Source organism: Ovis aries, chromosome 17 (genome assembly GCF_016772045.2).
Source record: "Ovis aries strain OAR_USU_Benz2616 breed Rambouillet chromosome 17, ARS-UI_Ramb_v3.0, whole genome shotgun sequence".
NCBI classification, from domain to species: domain Eukaryota; kingdom Metazoa; phylum Chordata; class Mammalia; order Artiodactyla; family Bovidae; genus Ovis; species Ovis aries.
Genome location: NC_056070.1, coordinates 68,616,890 through 68,640,321, shown reverse-complemented (window position 1 = coordinate 68,640,321; position 23,432 = coordinate 68,616,890). Strand labels below are relative to the sequence as shown.

Below are 23,432 nucleotides of genomic sequence, written 5' to 3'. Positions count from 1 at the left end.
AAGACTCAGTCTGTTGAGTTGCTGCATTGAAATTTGCTGAGCTAGACTTGTGTTGTTGGGTGTTGGAGTTGTTTCTGCTTTTCAGGAAGTGGAGTTTGCTGTAGTGGCTGACAAGTGTGCTTTAACCCTGTAAGCATCTTTCTGTCTGGCCCTTCCTTCCTCCTTCCTTCCGTCCAAGTGAGATTAGCACTCGCCTGCCGAACAGATGAGGACAGTCTGTCCTTGGGTCAGTGGAGCCAGGGCCTGCACATCAGGCCTTCATTTCTCCAGCCACTTTCCCCGAGTGTCTGCCGTGTGCAGTGAAGGAGACAAATGGAGTCTCTGGCCTGGCTTTGCTTGCTGTTGGGCAGAGAGGACAATTTATTAAGTAGTGTTCACTCTAAATGGCTGTGGGTGCTGTAATATTGGGTGGGGGGGGCTGTGTGGAGCTAGCCAGGTAAAGAGGTGGAGGGGAGGGGTGGGTGCTGGGCCCAGGGTCCATCTAGGGAAAGGGAAGCCTGGCCCAAGCTACTGAAGAGTGTGATAGAAGGAGAGGTGGAGAGGTTTACAGGGCCTGGTGAACCAGGCCAGAGATGGGGAACAGTGCTGAGCATATTGGGGTGTCAGTGTGGGGGTTTTGTGGGTTTCTTTTGAGGAGAAAGTCTAGGGAAATGTCTGGGACCAAACTTGACGTCAGTGATGGTTTTAGGCAAAAAGAGGTCTGGGTCAGATTCTAATCAAGGATCAAAGTAGGTGAGGCTTGGGGAGGCAGAACCACAACTCACATGGGAGATGGTGTTTCCTGAGTTGGGGAGGAAGGCAGGGTGCTGCTGGGGGTGGAGCAGGTGCCTGGTGTGGGACTGAGAAGATGGGCTTGGTGACTGACTGGATTCGGGCCCATGATAGGAAGGAGACGTTTCAGAAGCAGTCCGATTCCGGGTTCACTGCGCTGGCCTTCTTGGGGCCTCGGAGACCTGGGCCTCGGCCCATCAGTTGACTCCCAGCTGTACTGAAGCTGGCCAGTCATCTCAAACAAAGCAGGGCAGCAGGGCTCAGGGTGGGTCATGGGTCTGTTGGATCCCATGTCAGGGACATACAGTCCCCGGTCTCCTGGAGGAGAAGGGCATATGCCCCCTCAGTGCTCCAGAGCCTTGGGTTTGAACTGTGAGCTCTGCGGATTCCTCCTGGCTCTGTCGAGCAGTTTCTTCAGTGTGGCCTTGCCCAGGCTGCGCTGCCTGATCATTCTCAATTAACCGGTTTACTGCCTTTCATCGCAGGTACTTTGCTGAACGCCATATTGTTCAGTCATTTAAAAAAAAAAAAAAAAGAAGAATGGAAAAAATACCTGTTCTTTTTTTTTCCATGTAAATCCATCCAGAACTTCCTCTAGCACTTCCCCCGCTCCTGATAGTTTTTGCTTCACCCCAACCCCAGGCAACTTGAGAGAGTAGTTGGGGACGCTCCTACAAAAAAGGGAGCCCAGACAAAGAGGGTCACGTGGCAGTTAGTAATAATCACGGCCACCTTTCCCGCTGGCCACTGAGCAGCAGGCACTGAGCTGAGCGTTTCGCCACGGTTACAGGAGAGACTGCAAGGCCCCAGGCGAGGTCGAGAGTGCAGACGAGGAAGTGCGTTCAGAGAAGCGGAGCGAATGTCCTGGGTCGGCCAGAGCACGCAGGCTCTGGAGCTGGCAAACCTGGTTTTGAATCTTGGCCTTCCTTCTCGTGGCTGTGTCCCTTGTCTGGTTCCTGAACCTCTTCTATTCTCCATTTGCTCATCTGCAAAATGGGGAAGTATGGCGCTATCGTGAGGGTGAGATAAGAAAAGGCATGGGAAGAAGTTACGGAGGCTCCTGGCTTAGAAGAAAGCTCAGGAAGGCAGGCTGCAGCTGTCTTGAGGGCAGGAGGCCTGTCTCACTCCGCCAGCAACCCTTACCCTGTCCCTGGGGCTGTCAGGGGCCTGCCTTCCTGCCTACAACAGGGCCCTGAACCAGCTTGCTTCCTCGTCTGCTTTTTTCTGATCCTAAAGGTCTTAAAAACAGTTTATCAAGCCCCGGAGGCCGAGGTGAATTCCCATTTTCAGATCTGAGCCACCACTTGTGGCTCAGGAAGTGAAACCCTGAGTGAGCTCTTTTAACTCAAGGCTCTAGGAAAACAGGAAAAGCCATGTGTGGGAATTGAGCAGGTCCTGCCCTCCCCCCTCAAACCTCGCGTCCCCAGGTTCCATCTGCGCCGGGTGCGGTGGCTGAGGAGAGCCCTGCCTCCCTCTGTGTGTTTTTTAGCTGTCTAGCTGAACAGGACCTGTCTGCACTGTTCTTGTATCCCCAGCTTCCATGGTTCCTCTCCCCTCAGTTGAGTGTGACCTCCAGGCTTCCATCCTCTGCTGCCTGCCCCACCGGGCCCAGAATCTAAAACTGCCCTCAGTGGGCAGCACAGAGTGTCTTCCCTGCCTTCTTTCTGTTCTTTTGGAGGTTGGGGACGGCATCGCCACCTGGCAGGTGGAGATGGATCACTCACACTGCCTCCTTTTTTAGGGGAGATCTTTGAGCTGAAGGCAGAGCTGAACAGTGACAAGAAGGAGAAGAAGAAGGAGGCGGTGAAGAAAGTGATCGCGTCCATGACCGTGGGCAAAGACGTCAGGTGTGCAGGGGCGGGCTGGCTGTGCCTGGGGGTGCTGAAAGAGGGAGGCTGTCGAGCCTGGGTCCAGTTCAGATTCCCCCTTTAAAGCATCCCTAGGGACCCATATCTGCCCTCGTGTCTTTCCCTTCACAAACCTCCTTTCCAAACAGAAGGTTTTGTTTGCAGAGGGGTCACGTGCTCAGATGCTGACGGGGTCAGGCAGTCATGGAGCAAGTGAAATGGGCTGGGTTGAGGAGGCAGCGGCCAGCGAAGTGAACGTGGTGCGCCCCCGTCAGGAGCCCCAGAGGACATTGCTGCTGGGGAGATGACTCTAGCAGGGCCAGGTCTTTTAAAAAGAATGGGGAGTCTGGATTTTTCATTTTAAATCCCCCTGTTTTAGATTGCCAGATGAGGAGGTTCCCTGGCAGCCCTGTGGTTAAGACTCAGGGCTTTCACTGCCATGGGTCCGGGTTCCACCCGTGGCCGGGGACCTCAGATCCTGCACTAAAGAGAGAAACACGGTGTAGGGAAAGCCCACCACAGGGCAGGCTTGTTCAGGTCTGCCCTGCGGTGTGTGTCTGCTGGCAGAGCAGGTCACATGTAGACTTGTGGCCGCGCCTCTGTTCACGCATCTTCCCAGCCTGGAATGTCCCTTCCTGTTTTCCATTTACCCTGCCACCGCCCTCATCACGCCAGCCCACTGCCCCGAATATACAGCACTTGCTGTGTTCCCGTCACTAATTCTAAATTCTAGACGTTCTTCCTTTTGTTACTGGTTTTTTGGCCTCATTGCCTGGTTTCTGGGATCTTGGTTCCCTCACCAGGGATTGAACCCAGGGCCCTGGCAGTGAGAGCACAGAGTCCTGACTCCTGGACCTTGGTGGCGTTCGCTAGACTGCCCTCGCCTTACGTGCACTTGTGTCCCTTCGTGCCCTGCTCTCAGGTCCCCAGGGGCAGGGCGAGGCTTTATGACACTTAGCACTGGAGAGCATCTGAGAGTCGGAGAACACGCTCAGGTGTCTTCCTGGCAGTCCCTTGTATTCTGTAGGTAAGGGAGGTATTCCTGCCAAAGAAACCAGAAACAATGACTGCCCAGTGGTCACGTGGGCAGCCTGGGTAATGGTGGAAGCAGACTCACGTCCAGCCCTTCTGAAATCCAGACCCAGGGCGCTTTCCTCCATTTCCTCTCTGCTGTGCACTTGTGGTCTCCAGCCCGTGCCTGGTAGGCCTGGGTGCCAGCAGGGAGCGGCTCCCCATCTGAATCCCTCAGCAGGACCCCACTGCTCCAGGCTTCTCCGGGATTGCCCTGTCCCGTTGCCACACTCAGCAAGGGACCTCCTAACAGTGTCTCAGGAGAGACAGTTCTGCAGAAAAACCTGTGGGGGACAGAGCAGCAGAGGGATCCAGCGTCTGCGGAACCCGGGCTTCCTTCCGAGGCACATTCCTTCCAGGACCACATCTCTCCTTCAGTTAGAGCCCCTGCCTGCCACAGAGGGGGCACCTTTGTCCTCTGTCTCCGATGAGCCTCTGCTGAGGTGACAGCCCAGGAGAGCGAGGTGGGCTCTCAGCTCCCCCTTCCCAGCCTGGCATCTTCCAGGGTGACGCATCAGTCCAGGCTCAGGAAACTCACTGTCCCCTCTTACATCTCTATTCCCATGTCTTTGCCCATAAAGTCACGAAAATTGAGAAGAGGAGGTGATAATTTCAGAGACAGAAAACCGACCACTAACTATATTTCACATCTCAAGGAGCCTGTGACCCCGGGACTGTGGGTACCATGTTGGGAAGGGTTCTGCCCAGTATATCAGCACTCATGAGCACAGGCTTTGGACTCAGACCTGGCACCTTAGGCAGTTATTTGTCATTTGTGAGCCTCAGCTTTGTCTTCTGTACAATGGGGATAATCTACAGGCTTCTCAGGGCCCTTAAATGAGACCATATGAAAAGCCCTGAGCACCAAGCCTGGATTGTGGTGTGAGCCCTGTGTGTGTGGGCTGGTTCTTAGTGAGCGCCTTGTAGTGTCCATGGTCCAGCCCAGCCCTGCTCCCCTAAGCCCTCTGCAACCAGCAGCCTGATATAAGTGGTCACGTCAAGTATCAGGGAAGGAAAAATGATTGTTTTCATTTCTGTAGCACCTCCTTAGTGTCGAGGACTAGACGCCCTTAAGTATGTTGTCTCTCTCAGTTATAACAAGGGCCCTGCGAAATGGGGTTTGTTATTTCTCTTTCTTGCAAATGAGAAAATCAAAATGGGGTTACAGAAATTTTCCCAGCTTGATACAGCCAGCAAGAGGCAGAGCTGGCTTTGAACCAAGTCTGATGGACTCCAGAGCTCATATATGAGTCTTGTGCAAAGAACAGAGAACTTTTTGGCTTTTAAAATCGCCCTTTGGAATTCCATTTCTACCAACAGATGCCCAGGGTGACGGAGCTGGTGCCTGGCCTTTACTGGGAAGTCCTGTTAACATTTCTTGCCCACTTTGCGTGCCCCCTCCTCCCCAGCCCTGATCAGCTGCCCGAAGAGTCCTCTTCCTCTTTTCTTTGGGCTTCCCCACACTGATGTGGCTTTGACCTTCCAGTGCCCTCTTCCCCGACGTGGTGAACTGTATGCAGACGGACAACCTGGAGCTGAAGAAGCTGGTGTACCTGTACTTGATGAACTATGCCAAGAGTCAGCCCGACATGGCCATCATGGCCGTCAACACCTTTGTGAAGGTGTGGAGGAGCTGGGCGGGGCTGGGAGGGCTGCTCACCGCTCAGTCTCCCAGGGTGCGGCGCCGCTGCCCCGGGGAGAAACATGGAGGCTCCTTTCCACCCATCTGACTCCCCACCTGGGGGCTCTTCCTCCAGTGGAGGGCTCCCACTGTCTCCAGAAAATCAGATGCCTTAGAGCCTGCTAACTCATTCCTGTGAGGCTGCCCCAGGCTTGTGGGTCCCCGTGGCCCTGTGTCGTTTGCAGGCTCAGAGTGCAGCATCTGTCTGAAGGCGTCTTGCTGCCCTTCTAGGCTTCGCGCCTTCCTGCATGTTCTGTCCTCCAAGTGGAGGATAAGCAGGGACTCACATTGTTAGCTCTGTGCACCTTTAAAACCTCCGCTCCCCAGCCCTGTTGACATCCACACGTGGGTGAATGGGGTTCTGTGTCCCAGTGCTGGGTGGTTGCAGCTCAGATTATGGCTCTGCTCTGTGACCGGCTGAGCTCCTGACCCTCCTGAGAGCCTCAGTCCCCTCACCTGTGAAATGGGAACAGTATTGCCTGTCTGCTCCGAGTATCAGAGGGAGCTCTGCAAAGCCTGGCATCTGGCAGATGCGAGGCACCTCTGCGTGTGGGTGTGTTCGGTCTCTTCAGTTGTGGCCAACTCTTTGTGACCCCGTAGACTGCAGCCTGCCCGCCGCCTCTGTCCAGGGGGTTTCCCAGGCAAGAATACTCGAGTGGGTTGCTGCTTCCCTCTCCAGGGGATTTTCCTGACCCAGGGATTGAACTGGTATCTCTTGTGTCTCCTGCACCGTCAGGTGGATTCTTTACCTAAGCCGCCGGGGGAAGCCCCAGTGCCCACACACACCCTTCGTTTCGGTGCTGTTGGCCACAGTCTGGGGGAGACCCCACAGCAGCCATCTGGTATTGCTCAACCCGCCCCTGCCCCTGGCCAATGGCCGCTTCCCCTCAGGACTGTGAGGACCCCAACCCCCTGATCCGGGCCCTGGCGGTACGGACCATGGGCTGCATCCGCGTTGACAAGATCACAGAGTACCTGTGTGAACCCCTCCGGAAGTGCCTGAAGGACGAGGACCCCTACGTGCGCAAGACGGCGGCTGTGTGCGTGGCCAAGCTCCATGACATCAACGCCCAGCTAGTGGAGGACCAGGGCTTCCTGGACACCCTCAAAGACCTCATCTCTGACTCTAACCCCATGGTGAGTCTCTGCCACCTGCTGTGCCACCTCTGCCACCCTCAGGGTCGCTTTGGGCCTCCATCAGGCAGCCCCGGTTCTGGGCAGGCAGAGCCCTGGCGGTGGGCTAGCTGCTTTCCTGCCCGCAGTGGTTTGGGCGCCATCTTTCGAGTGAACTTCTCTGCGCAGCCTCTCTAAGGAGCTGTGTGGCCGCGGGCCAGCTGCCTGACCTTCCCGAGCCCTTTTCTTTCTCAGTAAGCCAGATCTAATTCTGCATGGCTGCCGGGAGTGTGGAAGGTGGTGTGCCTGGCATTAGCCCAGCACGCAGCGGCTGTGCCCTCCTCCCCCTTCCAGTCACCGTCGCCATCACTGTCCTCCCACCAAGACATCAGAGTGCTCTGACCGGGAGGGGCGCCCCCTTCCCCGCTTCTCGCAGGGCTGTAGAGGCTCACCCTGGAAGTAGCGTAGCCTGGTGTACTGGGCATTGGGCACGTCTGGGAGGGGAGCTGGCTCCTCATGGCAGCGACAGCAGCAGTTTGGAGAACAATGGGGACCATGTCTAAAATGAAACACATGACCTGCCCCCCCAGACATCTCGTTCTGTGTCCCTCTGAGATGCCCATCGCAGGTGGGCACCCGGGGCCACTACAGGGATGCTGTGGAGCGCTGCGTGGTCAGGGGAGAGTTGAAAACCGCATAGCACCCTGTGGGAACAGCTGCCCTCGTGGAGGAAAGGGTTGCAGGCCCGGAGCTTCTCCTGGACCCCGCCGTGCTCCAGGCCCAGCTGCACCCACCACCCTGAGGGGTTCCACAGGAAGCTTCTGGCTCTGAGAGGCATGATTGTCAAGCTCCCAACGAGCTGCTGTGGCTGGTAGAGGGTGACTGTGTGTTAGGTAGCTTTCTCTCGCCAGGAGCTCAGAGCCGATCTCTCTCGTTGTGGTTTTCTTTAATGGTGGGTACGCTTAGTTTCAGCTCACAGAGGAGTCAGTGGAGCGGGTGCCTGCAGTGGGCCTCAGTGCTCCAGACCCTGCCCTTCGGGTCATACCCCTTGCAGGGTGTTTGCGCTCTGACCAGCCACTGTCATGAGCTGCCTGCTGCCCTGGCCTGTGGGCAGCGCCCCAGCCTCTGCCTCCTCCACCCTCCCAACAGGTGGTGGCGAATGCGGTGGCTGCCCTCTCGGAGATCGCCGAGTCTCACCCCAGCAGCAACCTGCTCGACCTGAACCCGCAGTCCATCAACAAGCTGCTCACAGCCCTGAACGAGTGCACCGAGTGGGGCCAGATCTTCATCCTGGACTGTCTGGCCAACTACACGCCCAAAGACGACCGGGAGGCCCAGAGGTGAGGGGACCCGGGGCTAGGAGGCCTCGCCAGGCCATATCCCCCGGGCGGGGGCTCCCAGAAGCTGGGCCACAGGCCTCCGGTGGGCCTCTCTCCAGGGCCTCGCCCCACAGACCGTCCTCAGACACAGAGCCAGGCTGGAAGTAGTGTTGCTTCAGGCAGGCAGCTTGCTGCCCACTGGGCACAGAATAGAACCCAGGGCCTGCTCGGGCCACTGACGAGACTTCGGTCACTGCAGGCTGAGGTGGGAGGTGGGTAGCGTGAGAGCCACCGTTCACTGACTCCCACTGGGAGCCTGGGATTCTGCTGGGTGCTTCCCCCGTGCAGGATCATTTTTAAAGCAGCTTCGTCATTGTCTGTGGTTCACAGGGAGGTGGAGGAGGTCACAGGTCTCCCAGCTCATGAGAGTCCCAGCTCATGAGTCAGGTCCCCCTGACTCTTGGTGCTAACCAGCATGGTGCCCTTCCCACTTTGAGCGCCCTCACAGCAGATGGCAGGGAGTTGGCATTTCTCCAGTATTTGCTGACGGCCAGGCACTGTGCTCAGTGCTGGACATGCATTGTCTCAGTTAGGCTCCCAGCAGCCATGTGCAGCTGGCATCGTCCTCTCCCATGTTTTAGATGAGGAAACTGAGGCTCTGAGTGATTTTGACCTACAGGAAAGAGGACTGGCATCTAGATCTCCCTCCTACAGAAGACGTGTTATCTTGATAACTAAAAACAGGGTGCTTCCTCCGTTTGTCTCTCCTGTTCGCCCCCCTTGGAACGGACCGCAGCATCTGTGAGCGGGTCACCCCCAGGCTGTCCCACGCCAACTCTGCCGTGGTGCTGTCGGCCGTGAAGGTGCTGATGAAGTTCATGGAGATGCTGTCAAAGGACCTAGACTACTACGGCACGCTGCTCAAGAAGCTGGCGCCGCCCCTGGTCACACTGCTGTCGGCCGAGCCCGAGCTGCAGTACGTGGCCCTGCGAAACATCAACCTCATCGTGCAGAAAAGGTAGCGGTGCTGCTGCGTGCGGGCCCTGCGGGCCCCAGGGCTGGGAGGGGCGGCCTCTGCTGAGAAGGGGCTCTGAAGGGAGACCGACCTGCCGCCGGATAGGGCCTCTCAACAGCTTAAGCCAGGGATTCTTAGCCACTGGTATCTTTGTCTCACAGGGGACATTTGGCAGCGTCTGGAGACATTCTTGGTTGTCATCATGGGGCCTGCTGCTGCTGGCATCTAGGGGTGGAAGCGGGGAGGCTGCCCCACAGCCTATGGTGCACAGGAGCACCGCCCCCCCCGCCCCCCACGCCACCCTCAGAACGCCAGCAGTGAGAGGCTGAGAAGCCTTGGCTTAGCCTAGGCAGGTAGAGGCTAGCGTGCACTTGTTAACCATGGACAGTGGCTGGTCCGAGTCCCCATAGCCCTCCTGAAGCAGGGTGTTGGGTGGTGTGTGTGCGTGCGTTCTTCCCGGGGAAGGAGTCCAAGCTCTGGAGGCTGGAGGACGACATGGACTCTACATCAGCCTCGGGGCTGCTCAGAGTGCAGAGCACCTGTTTCTCTCCACCCCGCAGGGGTGACCACAGCAATGAGCCGCTGCTCCCAAGGGAAGGCACTGGGGTGGCTGGGGCGAACAAGCCGTGAACCATCCTGGGAGGGGCCCAGCAGCTCCGTGCTGGGGGTGGGGCAGGGCAGGCTCTGCAGTTCAGCTTCCAGCCTCTCTGGTCAAACAGCTCATCAGCAGCTAATTCACAGGCAGAACAAGCACCTCTCGTAAACATTCTCTCTCAGAAGGCTGCACAGGCTCCCTGTCCTTGTATCCTCAGTCTGGTTCTGAGCACGCGCCTTGGGTCCCAAGCGTCAGGGGAGTTGGGACGTTTGTAGAGGTTTGGGAGGTAAATTCAGGAAAGCTGTCTGAGTGTCTGAGCAGAGGACAAGACGAGAGTCGTCGTTGCAGTGTGGGGCGAGTGAGGTGTCGTGGCTCACGCAGCCTGATCAGCAGAAGGGGCTTCCTGTGCGGGATTTATTCAACAAGCCAGCCTCCCAAGGGGCTGAACCTGATGCGGAGGCACCGCCAGGCCCAGGCCCCACGTGCGCTGGGCAGCTAGTGCCGAGTTCTGGTGGCGGAAACCACCTCTCCAGCCGTGCAGTGCAGGACCCCACCGCCCCCCTACCCCTCAGCACAACCGAGGCCCTGCTTCTCCAGGAGCCCTCCCGCCCCACTGCAGCCTGCCCAGCTCTCCCGCTGTGTCTTCTCCCCTCTTCACCGTTCTCTTCCTCCTCTCTGTTGTGGAAAGGCCGTGGGAGTGGGAGCCATGGAGGGATGGTGACTCCCATCTCGCTCCCGCCCCGATTAGCACTAGGGGTGTGACCCAGGACAGGCCACTCCCCTTCAGGTTTCCTCAGCTGGGAAAAGGAGGCGGGGGGGTGGGGGGGCGGATGAGGGAGGGGCACAGACACTTCTGACAGTGAGTGCCTTCTCTGAGGCAGGCATGCATCATGCCAGGTGCTTGGCATCTATCTCTCGTGTAGGTATCCAGGTCGGGGTCCGCAGGACCCCCACACATGCATTCAGAGATTCACTAGAAGGACTCATAGGAGGTGGCATATCGGCCCCATAGCTGTGGTTTATCGGCCTGGTGGGGCTCTACAGCTGGACCGTAGGGAGAAGGCCAGGTGGCGTCTGGAGGAGTCCTCACGCTGACCTCCTGAGTTCCCTTCCCTGTCAGTCAAGGCACAGTCAACCCCCTGTGTCCTACTCGGGAAGAGTGGGAGCACTCTCGAGAGCCAGGTTCCCGGACGCCAGGCCTCTCTAGGACTAGCAGTGCAGCCCTGCGGTGGTGACGTTTCTGACAGAACGCATCCCATCTCATGAGTGAGAAGACGGGCCTGAGGTCACCAGATAGAACTGACCAAGCCCGTCGCCTGGTGCCTGTGACCTCCTGAATGTGAAGTGTTTCTTGCTTCCCTTCCTGGGATGTGGTTGGACACGCAGGAGCTGGTCAGAACCTTGGTCACAGGTCCCCTGCCCAGGAGCGTGTGGCCACGGGAGTCACTGCCTTCACGGATGTCAGGCCCCATGTCCGACCCCAGAGATGCCCCAGCAGATGTGAGAGGCCTCTGACCTGCTCTTTGCTTTTTGGGCGCCCTTGCCTACCCCCAGGCCTGAGGTCCTGAAGCACGAGATGAAGGTGTTCTTCGTGAAGTACAACGACCCCATCTACGTGAAGCTGGAGAAGCTGGACATCATGATCCGCCTGGCCTCCCAGGCCAACATCGCCCAGGTCGGCAGGGGGTGGTGTCTGGGCCCTGGGCTTCGTAGGCAAGCTCTCCACGAATGTTATTGGGTACTTTTGTGATTAAGGAGCCTGTTCTCTCTGTTGTCACTTATCATCCGCCCATCAGAGCGGATGCGTTAGCTAGATCACCCTAAACAAGGCTTGTCCAGCCCTGACAGGTCGTCCTTCCTGGTTTCCTCTCGGGGCACCTGAGAGCTCCCTCCCTCCCTCAGGACTCGCACCTTGAACGGGAGGCAGGATCCCATCGGGCTTGTGTCTGTGCGCACCTCCAGCCGAGGGGTGTTCCAGGAGGGCGCCCTGCCGGATCCCCCTAACTCCATCTCGTCTGTCTGGGCCCCAGGTGTTGGCGGAGCTGAAAGAGTATGCGACCGAGGTGGACGTGGACTTTGTACGGAAGGCTGTGCGAGCCATTGGCCGTTGTGCCATCAAGGTGGAGGTGAGCCTCTGAGACTGTCCTGGGTGGGAGGAAGGAGGAAGGGCAAGGAGTCCAAAACCGGGAGACCAGTCTGACTCAAACAGCATCTTTCAGCTGCTCACGACCCAGCAGGGCCTGAGGGTCACGGCTGGAGCCCTGCAGGCTCCTGTGGTACAGATTTGGCTCCTCATCTGTAATCTTCCTTGGGCCTCTGAGTTGCTACAGATGAAATCAGCCCGTCATCATCATGGGATCTCCTGCAGCGTTAGCGCAGATGGTGGGACAGCCCAAGCTGATGGTGGCCCCAGTAGACTTAGCTTTCACTTCATGGACTTTAGGGCAGGGGGCTCTGCCTGCTGAATGTTTTGGCACGTTTCACAGTTCAACTGTCTGTGTGCCCTTTTTTCCATATTTTCAAGGGTCACTGAGACCCCTGTGTCCTGGCCCTTCATCCTTCATGTTCTCTGCCTCTGGAGATGTTCTTGGGCCACTGATCTGACTCTCCTTAAATGGGTCCCTGGATGCCAAGGGGTCCCTTGAGCCCAGCCTCTCAAGACATTTCCCCTTTGACGCCTCTGATGGCAGTGAGGAGTCGCTCCCACAGTCTGACACAGTATGTTGGAATTAGGGGGTGTGGGGAGGCCTGGCCCACGCTCTCCTCTCCCCACACAGCAATCCGCTGAGCGCTGCGTGAGCACGCTGCTCGATCTCATCCAGACCAAGGTCAACTACGTCGTTCAGGAGGCCATCGTGGTCATCAAGGACATCTTCCGCAAGTACCCCAACAAGTGCGTGGCCACTGCTCCTGCCTGTCAGGGGGCTGCAGTTCTGGGGCCAGGTGGGGCGGAGGAGCACGGGGAGCACTTCCTCTTCCTCTCTTCCCTGCTGCTCTGCGCCCCAGGCCTAAACAGGAACCATGGTGGAAAGGACAAAGCTCATATCCTCTTCCCCACCAGCCTCTTTGGCTCTTGTAAAGTAGCTGCCCGTGTCTCTGGGCGCCCTCAGCACTCACATGTTGCCACACCCTGTTGTCCAGGTATGAGAGCGTGATCGCCACGCTGTGTGAGAACCTAGACTCCCTGGATGAGCCCGAGGCGCGAGCCGCCATGATCTGGATCGTGGGCGAGTATGCCGAGCGGATAGACAATGCGGACGAGCTGCTGGAGAGCTTCCTGGAGGGCTTCCACGATGAGAGCACCCAGGTGAGGTGCACCTGCAGGACTCAGGGCCCTGCCCCTCCTGACACCACCCTCGCCGTGGGGGCGTTCATGCGAGAGGTGAACGGGGGACAGGCGTGGTCCCTTTCGTCCCTCACTGTGGTGCCTAAGGGGCGCTCCTGAGGACAGTCTATGGCGGAGGACTCTGAAGGCTGCAGATGTTTCTGGTTTTGTTGTTGTTTTTAATTATTTTGGCCCTGCTGGATCTTCATGGCCCCATGTGGGTTTCTCTAGTGCAGTAGTCGGGGCCACCCGCCAGCTGCGGTGTGCGGGCTCCCCATTGCGCTGGCTTCTCTTGTGGGGCGCGGGCTTGGTTGCCCCGGGGCCTGTGGGGTCTTCCTGGAGCAGGGATCAAACCTTTGTCTCCTGCGTCGGCAGGTGGGTTCTCATCCACTGTACCACCACAGAAGTCGTGACTTTGTTTTAATTTTGTATTTATGGTTGGATAGGAATTACACTGACTTAGTTCAAAACCTAAAAGACACGAAAGGATCTGTAGTGAAAATTCTGCTTCCTGCCCCTCTCCCGGCCTTGAGTTCTCCTCCCGGAAAGCACCATGTTACTCATTGGTTTCTGTGGGGAGGGTGGGTGGGTTTGCTTCCAGAGAGAGCGAGTTTAGGAACACACCAGCCAGTTCCTCTACAGAGACAAAAAATAGTCAATTTTCATCACTTGTGATACTTAACATTCCATAAAGTCAAATTCTGATTTAGTAAGCTAAACCCTTGCTCCCAGGAGAAATAGAGTCTTGTTTCTGTACACCTTCAGTCCCTGCATGTTTGTCTGCTGGTCAAGATAAACATCGTTTTACATGTGTTTTGTTTGAAGACACCTTGCTTAATACACTCCATTGATTCATTAGCATTAACTCAAGGCCAGCAGCTGTAACTCACACCTGAACAAAGCTCATCTGACACATGTATTTTCTCCAAAGGCATATCTCAGCCGTCCTGCCCTTAGGAGCCCCAGACAGCTCTGCAGCTCTATATTAGGGTGGGGTGGGCCCCTTGTAAACAGCAGAATCACCAACGAAAGGCCCCAAGCTGTGGACAACGTGGCACATTTACGATGAGAACTGAGCACCACCTCACTTCACTTCAGCCAGGAGCTTGTACATCAGGCAGCGCACGCATTTGCTGCTCTGCACGTCTGTGAATGACTGTGAAGGTGCCGTAAGCATGGGTTTCTGGGTCATGAGTAAACGTTAGCAAGCAGATTTGCAGGTGTGTCCTGTGTGAATCATGAGGACCAACTGTTTATGTATTTCCTTCTCACTTATTTTTAATTATTGTAGCAAACCATGCAAATTCAAACTGATCAGCAAGTTGTATTTTTCCCTTAAAAATACGTCTGAAAGCCATGACATTGTGAGAGCTTTTTACAGCTTCCTAGCTTCATGCAGAAGCACCCTGTTTAAGCAGGGTCCCTGACTGGTATTTAGGTGTCCAGCCTTCTGCTCTTTTAAACAGCTCTGCTGGGAGCAAACTGTGGCAAGCTCGTCTGCAGGTACAGCTGGAGAACGGGTTCTTAGGAGTGTGGTGCTGGTAGGAGGGCCTGTGCGTTGCCGGTCCAGGTTGCTGTGTCCAGACTGCCCTGGTGCAGAGGTGGTTCTGGTTTACACTCCCATCATGGAGGCCGGGGGGGCCCATCTCCTTGTCTCCTGGCCAGCCTAGGGCGTCCTCAGACTTGGTGTGTGTAAACTGCCCGCTTCCTGTGCCTCATGGGAGGCAAGTTCAGAGCTTTTATAAGAATACTTAGTGCTTTGCGATTTGGGGACTTACTTTAGATTGTCTTTTTGAGTCCCCTCATCCTGGCTCCTGAGCCTCTCCAGCCGTGGGCAGGGGAGGGGCTGAGATCAAAATGCCAACATCTGTTGGATCATGGAGAAAACAAGGGACTTGCAGAAAAACATCTAATTCTGCTTCATTGACTATACTAAAGCCTTTGTGTGGATCACAACGAACTGTGGAAAATTCTTAAAGAGAAGGAAATACCAGACCACCTTAGCTGTCTCCTGAGAAACCTGTATGCAAGTTAAGAAGCAACAGTTAGAACTAGATGTGGAACAACTGACTGGTTCAAAATTGGGAAAGGAGTATGACAAGGCTGTGTACTGTCACCCTGTTTATTTAACTTATATGCAGAGTACATCAGGCGAAATGCTAGTCTGGATGAATCACAGGCTGGAATCAAGACTGCCAGGAGAAATCAACAACCTCAGATATGCAGATGACACCACCCTAATGGCAGAAAGTGAAGAGGAGCTAAAGAGCCTCTTGGTGAGGGTGAAAAAGGAGAGTAAAAAAGCTGGCTTGAAACTCAGCATTCAAAAAACTAAGATCATGGCATCTAGTCCCATCACTTCATGGCAAATAGAAGGGGAAAAAGTGGAAACAGTGACAGATTTTATTTTCTTAGGCTCCAAAATCACTGTAGATGGTGACTGTAGCCATAAATTCAAAGACACTTGCTCCTTGGAAGAAAAGCTATGACAAACCTAGACAGCATATCAAAACGCAAAGATATTACTTTGCCAACAAAGGTCCGTATAGTCAAAGCTACGGTTTTTCCAGTAGTCACATACCAGTGTGAGAGTTGGACCATCAAGAAGACTAAACGCCAAGGAATTGATGCTTTTGAAGTGTGGTGTTGGAGAAGACTCTTGAGAGTCCCTTGGACAGCAAAGAGATCAAACTAGTCAATCCTAAAGGAAATCAGCCCTGAATATTCATTGGAAAGACTGATGCTGAAGCTCCAATACTTCGGCTACCTGATGCAAAGAGTCGACTCATTGGAAAAGACCCTGATGCTAGGAAAAATTGAGGGCAAATGAAGGGGACAACAGAGGATGAAATGGTTAGGTAGCATCACTGACTCAAAGGATAGTAATTTGAGCCAACTCCAGGAGATAGTGAAGGATGGAGGAGCCTGGTATGCTGCAGTCCATGAGGTCACAGAGTGTCAGCCATGACTTAGCAGCTGAGCAACAAGCCCTGAGCTGCGGCTGACTCGGGCCTCAGTGTGTTGGCGGGGGAGGGGGAGCTAGGCAGGGAGCTGACTCAGCCTTGGTCCAGGCAGCACAGCAGACGGATAGGGGTGAATGAGTGCCAGCAGCCCGGGGCTGGGGAGAACTTGGTGACGAGTCCCTGTGTGGTGGTTGTGGTGGTGTTACCAACAGCCATGACCGCTGTTGTGCCTTGGGCAGAGGACACGGTTTTTTCCATGTGTTGTCTCGTTAACTTCCCATCAACCCTGTGAGGCATTGCATCCATCTTATAGAGGAGGAAGCAGCCTCAGCAGTTAAGTGACTTGTCCAGGGTCACCGGCTGGGAAGTGATGAAGTCAGCATTCAGAGGAAGTGCTGTCTCTCTCTGGCTCCAAGTCGGCCTCCACAGCTTGTGTCTTCTGGACCCCCAGAACCCCTGAAGTAGGCCACGCTTTCCCTCACCAGCTGAGGGCGAGTGGCCTTCTGCCGGCTACAGGGCCAGGGACTTGAGCCAGGTCTGGAAGCCAGTCCCCAGCCGCCTCTGGCCTTGGAGACAGCCAGCCTGCTCCTCCGCTGTTGGCCCCTGTGTCCCCAGATCGCAGGGACTCTGGAGGGATTCCTTCCAGCGTCAGCCCGTCCTTCGCAGCAGCAGCTCCGCCGCTTGTTTCCAGAAGTGCCAGCCTTTGGACGGGCCCAGAAGCTGCTGCCAGCCCCGCCACCGCCCTTCTGCCGCAGGCCCATCCCTGGCACCATCTGGGGAGCCTCTGGTTGTCTTCCTGTGCCAGGGCTGACAAAATGGGATGGGGCTAAGGAAGGGCTGCATGCGGAGAACTGTTCTTTCAGAGGTGTGCTTTTAGTCAGCAAGTTTTGTGTTTTTCTCTGGCAAATTTCTCTCAAGTGCCTGTTTTTTGCCAGGCTCTGGAGTGAGCAGTAGCCAGGGATGCAGCAGGGACAGACTCGAACCCCACCCTCAGGGGCTTCTCCGCAGGGCGGCCAGGTGGCTGCAAAGCGTTTCCAGCACTGTGGGGTGGCACCAGTGAGCGGGGCTGGAGCTGCAGAAGTGGGGAGGGGGTGCGGGAAGCATGCTCAGGAGCAGACAGGGCGGGCGGGAGCTGGGGCTGCTGGGGGCCAGGCGGGGCTCCACCTTTGGAGGAAGGCTCCGTGGGCCCAGTTGCCCCCGTCTGCTTGGCATCCCTGGCACTCGGTCCCCTTGGTGGGTCGTCTCTGGTAAGCACACCAGGCACATGTGTTGCCCCTATGAGCTGAGTTCCTGAAGGCCGTGGACCTGGATTCCTGATGGGTTTCTGGGGCCCTAGCACTGGGCAGCAGTCCCCAGGCAGCCTGGGGCTCCGCACAGCTCTGCGGCCAGCTCCTCCTGACCATTCGGGCCAAGGTCCAGACTACTCAGCACGGCCACCCTGCTGCTGGCTTGGCCTGTTTGCGTGGCCAGCCCAGGAGAGCCGCTCTCAGCCTTTGAACACCCCTTCAGTCTCTGAGGTCCTCCTCTGGTTCCCTGCGGTCCCCACCCGGAGCTCACCCTCCACCCTTGCCTCCTCTCCGTCCTCCTCAGGTGCAGCTGCAGCTACTGACGGCTATCGTGAAGCTCTTTCTGAAGAAGCCGACAGAGACCCAGGAGCTGGTGCAGCAGGTTCTCAGCTTGGCCACGCAGGTGGGTGCGGCCTCCCTTGGTCCACCCAGGGAGCCGATTGGGAGTCCCGCCCCTAATCCCCAGCTCAGGGAGCTCAGTCAGACAGATAGGGTGGGTGGGGGTGGGGGCGATGCTGAGCCAGCCTGTAAATCAAGAGGAGAGGGAAGTCCCGCAGTTGGCAGGGAGCGGAGACAGGGGCAGGCTGGCCTGAGGGGAAACCAGGGGGCTGGGCTGTGTCTGCTCTGCGCCTAAAGGAGCAGGCTCCCACCAGCACTCAAGCAGTCAAGTTAGCAACCCTGTGACCCCCCAGTTGTGGGCTTCTCCTCCCCATCACCCACGTGCGTGGTGTTTCACGCCCTTCTTGTCATCTCCCAGGACTCAGACAACCCGGACCTGCGGGACCGTGGCTACATCTACTGGCGCCTGCTCTCCACGGACCCCGTGGCTGCCAAGGAGGTGGTGCTGGCCGAGAAGCCGCTCATCTCTGAGGAGACAGACCTCATCGAGCCCACGCTGCTGGACGAGCTCATCTGCTATATCGGCACACTGGCCTCCGTCTACCACAAGCCGCCCAGCGCCTTTGTGGAAGGGGGCCGGGGTGTTGTGCACAAGAGCCTGCCACCCCGCACCGCCTCGTGAGTCTGGGGGCCAGTCACCGGCCCACCTCCCTGGTTCAGTAGCACAGCACTCGCACCTGAGTCAGAGCAGAATTACGATTCTAGCGACCCTAGTGAATGCTCACTGCACACCAGGTGTGGACAAGGTGACCACAGCTCTGAGAGACGTCCTCCCTGAAGAGACAGGGACCAGAGGCAGAGAGCGCTTGAGAGCCTGGTGAAGAGCGCAGGCAGCAGAGCTGGGCTCAACCCGATTCTGCCCGCCTCCAGAGCCCTGTTCCGCTCAGGTCCTCCCCTGCAGCTCCCACAGCTTTCTGGCCTGGGTGTCCTGTCCTCCAGGATTTTAAAGTGGACTGAGCTGGGGGAATACAGACGGCCCTCCCTCCCCTCAGCCCAGAACAAGATGGATCAGGCGTGGGAAGGGAAGGAAGTGGGGTGTAGACAGGCTCCCGGGACAGTGAGGTGGCCCCGTGCCTCTGTCGGGGGCAGATCCTGGAGACGGGGTCTGGCCTCCCCAAGACGGCACTGCTCCCCGCCCTGCTGAGCCTTTTCCCACATCCCGGCAGGAGCGAGAGCACAGAGAGCCCAGAGACAGCCCCCGCTGGAGCGCCCCCCGGAGAGCAGCTGGACACCGTCCCCACGCAGGGCGACCTGCTGGGCGACCTCCTCAACCTGGACCTCGGGCCTCCAGTCAGCGGCCCGCCCCTGGCCACCTCCGCGGTGCAGATGGGTGCCGTGGACCTGCTTGGAGGAGGCCTCGACAGCCTGGTATGTCCTAGGCCCCTGGACGAGGTTGAGGGTGGTCTTCAGGGAGGGATCAGGGTCTGCCAGATGCCATCCAAGGATCAAGTAGCTCCGTATTGGTGAGAAGCTGAGGCATAAAGCGGTCAGGTGGCCGTCCTGCCTAGCACACATAGCTATTAAGTGGCAGACACGGGATTTAGCCGCTTGCCAGGCTGCTGAACCCCAAGAGTCCTGGGGGCTCTTCTCCCTTGCCCTCTGAGTCTGGCCCTGTGGGCACCTTGGCCCTGTAAGGCGGGGGGAGCCACCCCTGCACCCATTCCCCCACACGTGGCACTGACTGGGGTAGCCACCCGGCAGGCCTGAGAGAGGCCCACGAGAGGGTGGGACAGCCCCACCCTATGAAGGCGGTGGCAAGAAGGCCTGCTGTCTCCTTGGGATTCTTCAGGCAGCCAGAGAGCCAGGTGGAGATGGCACCTGGGCCCTTATCACTTGGCCATGCCCAGCTCAGGTCCCCAAGGCCACAGCACAGGGAAGGGTCAGAAGGACGAGGGTGGTCGAGTGGGGCCGGGGGTGCAGGGGGGCTGCCCATCATAGAGACCTGGGCCCCTCTTAGGCCGCTGCAGTCTCGCACAGGCCCCGTAGGGTTGGGTGGGACAGCCGTGACTAACCTTCCACCTCTTTCCTCCCTGTCTTGTCTCTCTGTGTCTTCTTCCTGGCTTTCCCTCTGCATGTGGCTGCCTGTTCTCTTCACCCTGCCTGCTTCTGCTGGGAGATGGGGGATGAGCCTGAAGGGGTACGGTTCAACCCTGTGCCACCAAGCCTTCATCCTGTTGCTCCTCGATCACCTGCCCGGCGACCCGGGGGGGGCGGTGGCAGGGCTGTCGGCCCACCCTCACCACCCTCCAGTGAAATTACCTTGCCATCTGGAGGCCCCCGCAAGCCCTCTCTGACCCCCTGGGATGTGCTCCAGTCTCTGAGCACGGCCCCCTCATAGCACTGTGTTAGGCACCCCTTTTATCCATGGGCTGTCAGTTTGTGAGCGTGCCCAGCTCTTCCCCTCGGGGCTTGTAGGGCCCGGGAGGGCTCGGCCTCTCCTCTCCACCCACCTCACTCTGTCTTGTTTCTGCAACTTAGAGGTGACCTGAAGGCAGCCCTGCAGGACGCCCTCTTGCCCTCCCCCGTCTTCTAAAGGGCTGGGCGGCCGTACTTGCCCTGGCGTGCCTGCCTCTGACCCCTTTCCCTTCCCTCTAGATCGGGGCCCCCAGCTTCGTGGCACCCCCAGCAGCAGCAGTACCAGCCAACCTAGGAGCGCCCATGGGCAGTGGCCTGAGTGACCTCTTTGATCTGACCAGTGGCGTGGGCACCTTGTCGGGATCTTATGTGGCTCCCAAAGCAGTAAGTGCCGTGGCCCCGTGGGAGGTGGGAGGTGGACGTGTGGGCTCCTTCAGTGGCCAGCTGGGTGGGGTTGGCTCAGGCCAGCCAGGTTGCCCGGAGCAGCAGGAGCACGGGGAAGGGGCGCTGGGTCTGGTCTGGAGGCCTCAGGAAGCCTTCCCAGAGGGGGTGTTGCTGGAGCTCAGTCCTCCGGATCAAGTCAGAATCGGCAAGGCGACAATGGGGAGCTGAGGGGGCGTGCTTGCCTTCCAGAGAATGGCAGAAGCCCTGTGCAGCGACTGGTCAGTGGTTCTCAGTGTGGCTCAACCCAGGGCCCCAGACTGATGACAGGCGCTTCATAGCGCCCCTCCTTTTCTAATGAATGGGATCTACCTACTCATAAAATTTCTGAAATGTTAAGATGCTGTCATCACATACGGAGACTTAAAAGGAGGAGAACAGAACGCTTCATTTCAGCATGGTGAAGGCTTGGGCACACCCGCCTCACCAGATCTCATGGCGTTGCCAGGGGTTGGCAGCAGTGCAGAGTCATTGTGGCACCATAGCTCGGGTGCCATGAGTGATGGGCCAGAGGCGCCTTTCGTTTCTGATACAGCGACTGACTCCCAGTAAAGTTCCAGATGAAACAAAGAACAGGTTTCCGTTGATTTCACCATCCTTAAGTTCCTGGGAATTTTAAGGCATGCTGAAACCCTGCAGAAAATACTCAAGGTCTGCAGGACAGTGGCTCCTGGTGAAGCCTGCCATCTCCACATTGCCTCCCTGACCCCAATCAGCCTGGAGGTGCCCCAGATACCCCTGTGCCACCCAGGTCCCACCCTACTCCAGACACTGGCTGGACTAGTGCTGAGGAGGCAGGGAGCTGGCAAGGTCACGGCCCCAGCTCTGAGGCTTTGCTCTCCATCCTGGCACAGTGGGTTTTAAGCAGAAACGAAGCCTAAAGAGCGATCACTTTGGCCACCGTGTGGAGGCCAAACTTAAGGACTAGAGCGGAAGCCAGGAGCCCGTGAGGAGCTGTCGACTGCTGATGGCGGCCGGACAGGAGGGCTTTGTAGGGGTGGAGACAAGCTGGGCTGGAAGGAGGCCTGGGAGGATGTGGGGGCGGCGGGGAGAAGGGTTCTGGCTGGCAGTGGCGAGGGCTGGCGAGGGAAGGAGAGCTGAGGACAGCGTGGTGTGGGCTGGGCCCTTGGCCTCAAGGAAGCTGCCAGAGGGGACGGACGTGGCCTGAGCCTCACAGCTCTCAGCCAGTGCCCCTCTCTCTTCCAAGGTCCCCTCCCCAGAGCAGGATCCTGCAGGGCTTCTGGGGCCCAAGGACATGTCCCTTATGATGAGGGGGAGCTGCCAGCCAGCACCTGCGCTGCCCCAGCCTCCCTGGGTGTGCCTGCCAAACTACAGTGGCGGTGGCCAGTAGTAGGGGTGGGAGGATCTGGGCCTGGGGGCCCGCAGTAGGCGGCAAGTCTAGCACCAGTGGCCTCCCACTTCTGTGGAGGGGTGCACGAACGTGGCACAGCCCCCAGCCCGCAGAGTCCTCCCAGCAGCCATGTGGCGCTGGCATCCCCATGTTCTAGTTGAGAAATCTGAGTGCTTTAAGGTCCTATAGCTGATGAGTGACAAGAGTCTGGAAGTGAATATAGGGCTGTGGCACCAAATCCCCTGCCCACGATCCTTAGGTGATCCTCAAGTGTTTGAGAACCTCAGCGCCATGGTTGTCAGAATCAGCTTGCTTTCTGCATGTGGATTTGTTTTAACATGTATTAGCGCTGTTTTGTTTTAGTGGAGGACCAGGTGACTGTATCAGCTGGAGGGAGAGGTGAAGGGATCGCCAGGATAGGAGTAATCAGGGCAGGCTGCCTGGAGGAGGAGTCCTTTTCCACACGGGCAGGACTTTCCCCTGCCACCTTAGTCACAGGGATGTGGGTGTGCTCTCCATCCAGAAGTAGTGACTGTGTAGGCTGCCTTTTTCTCACAGCACTGTGACCACCTCAAATCGTTTGTCGTGCCTGCAGTCCCAGCCCCTCCTGGTCAAGGAGGGTGAGGCTATCATATGTACAAGAACTTGAAGTTCCTCAAATATTGTAGTCAGCAGGAGCTGACAGTTCTGGACTCCATGAGCCTACAGTGACCAGGAGACACAATATCCCACCCCTAACAGTGAGGACGGTGATGGTGCCAGTTCTGAAGAACCTGGGAAGGAAGCCTGGTGGAGGGGTGAGGCAGGGCAGTCACCCTGGGGTCCTGAGTGCTCTCTGTGCTCCCAGTCATAGCTCAACTAAAACCCCGAGATTCTGCCCACAGATTTGTCTGGTGGAGCAAAGGATGACCAGGTTAGCAAGTAGGATGGGATTGGGGTGGAGAGTGCTGTCTAAGCAGAGGAGACTGTGTGTGTGTGTGTGTGGACTGTGTGTGTGTGTGTAGACTGTGTGTGTGGACTCTGTGTGTGTGGACTGTGTGTGTGTTTGTGGACTGTGTGTGTGTGGACTGTGTGTGTATGTGGACTGTGTGTGTGTGTGTGGACTCTGTGTGTGTGTGTGAACTCTGTGTATGTGTGGACTGTGTGTGAGTGTGAGGCCCGAGGAGCCATGCACACTGACCCAGGGAGGGCACCTCGCTGGGGAGGCCGTGGGCAGTGGAGGCATTGCACCACTGAGGGGGTTTTGGGGTGCTGTGACGAGATCTGCCTTCCTAAAGATGGCTCTGGCTGCTTTGGAAACTGGGGCTAGAAGACTTGGGCAGACATGTATACACCTATGGCTGATTCATGTTGATGTTGGACAGAAAACAAAATTCTGTAAAGCAATTAACCTTCAATTTAAAAAATAAATTAATTAAAAAAAGAAAAAAGACTTGGGCAGCTACCCGGGTGGCTGCCATCTTACCTGGGGGCTCTGATGGTGGCTTACCCCCCGGGTGGTGCCTGTGGATAGGGGAGAGTGGAGGACGTGGTGTCGGGGGAGGAGGTGACCTTGACAGGACCTGGGCTGGGTGACCGTGGCCATGTTCACTGACAGGGCCCCTGGTGAGGCTGGCCTTGGGCGGGGCTGAGCCGGCCTGGTAGGAATGGCAGCCAGAGAGGTGTCTGTACATCCGTAGGATAGCATCCGTGTCCCTCCCGGGCAGGGCTTTGATCCATGCATTCACTCAGCAAATGTTCCCTGAATACCAATCTCACACCAAGCTCCGAGCCAAGGATGCAAGCCAGAAAAGCAGAGCCTTCACCCTCAAAGTGCTGTCCGGGCGCAGAGGAGACAGTTTATCTGCAAGAACGTCATTGCCGCAGAGCCCAGACAAGGACCCTGGGGAACGGTTTCCCG

The 23,432-nt window shown here is 57.3% G+C and overlaps 1 protein-coding gene across 12 annotated transcripts in view; it reads left to right on the top strand.

Annotated features, from left to right (window-relative positions):
• The window catches only part of AP1B1 (adaptor related protein complex 1 subunit beta 1), a 52,028-nt gene that overhangs the window by 22,369 nt on the left and 6,227 nt on the right, over positions 1-23,432 (top strand). For 11 of the 12 annotated variants that reach the window (XM_027956724.2, XM_060401304.1, XM_060401299.1 and 8 more), the window contains 14 exons: positions 2,513-2,618; positions 5,176-5,311; positions 6,262-6,507; positions 7,633-7,823; positions 8,599-8,820; positions 10,967-11,087; positions 11,443-11,538; positions 12,190-12,305; positions 12,554-12,719; positions 17,291-17,389; positions 17,744-18,003; positions 18,552-18,753; positions 19,502-19,522; positions 19,981-20,124. In XM_027956724.2, coding sequence (XP_027812525.1) covers positions 2,513-2,618; positions 5,176-5,311; positions 6,262-6,507; positions 7,633-7,823; positions 8,599-8,820; positions 10,967-11,087; positions 11,443-11,538; positions 12,190-12,305; positions 12,554-12,719; positions 17,291-17,389; positions 17,744-18,003; positions 18,552-18,753; positions 19,502-19,522; positions 19,981-20,124 — 2,126 coding nt within the window. The remainder of the gene's footprint in view (positions 1-2,512; positions 2,619-5,175; positions 5,312-6,261; positions 6,508-7,632; positions 7,824-8,598; positions 8,821-10,966; positions 11,088-11,442; positions 11,539-12,189; positions 12,306-12,553; positions 12,720-17,290; positions 17,390-17,743; positions 18,004-18,551; positions 18,754-19,501; positions 19,523-19,980; positions 20,125-23,432) is intronic. The other variant, XM_027956726.2, reaches the window with a different exon arrangement.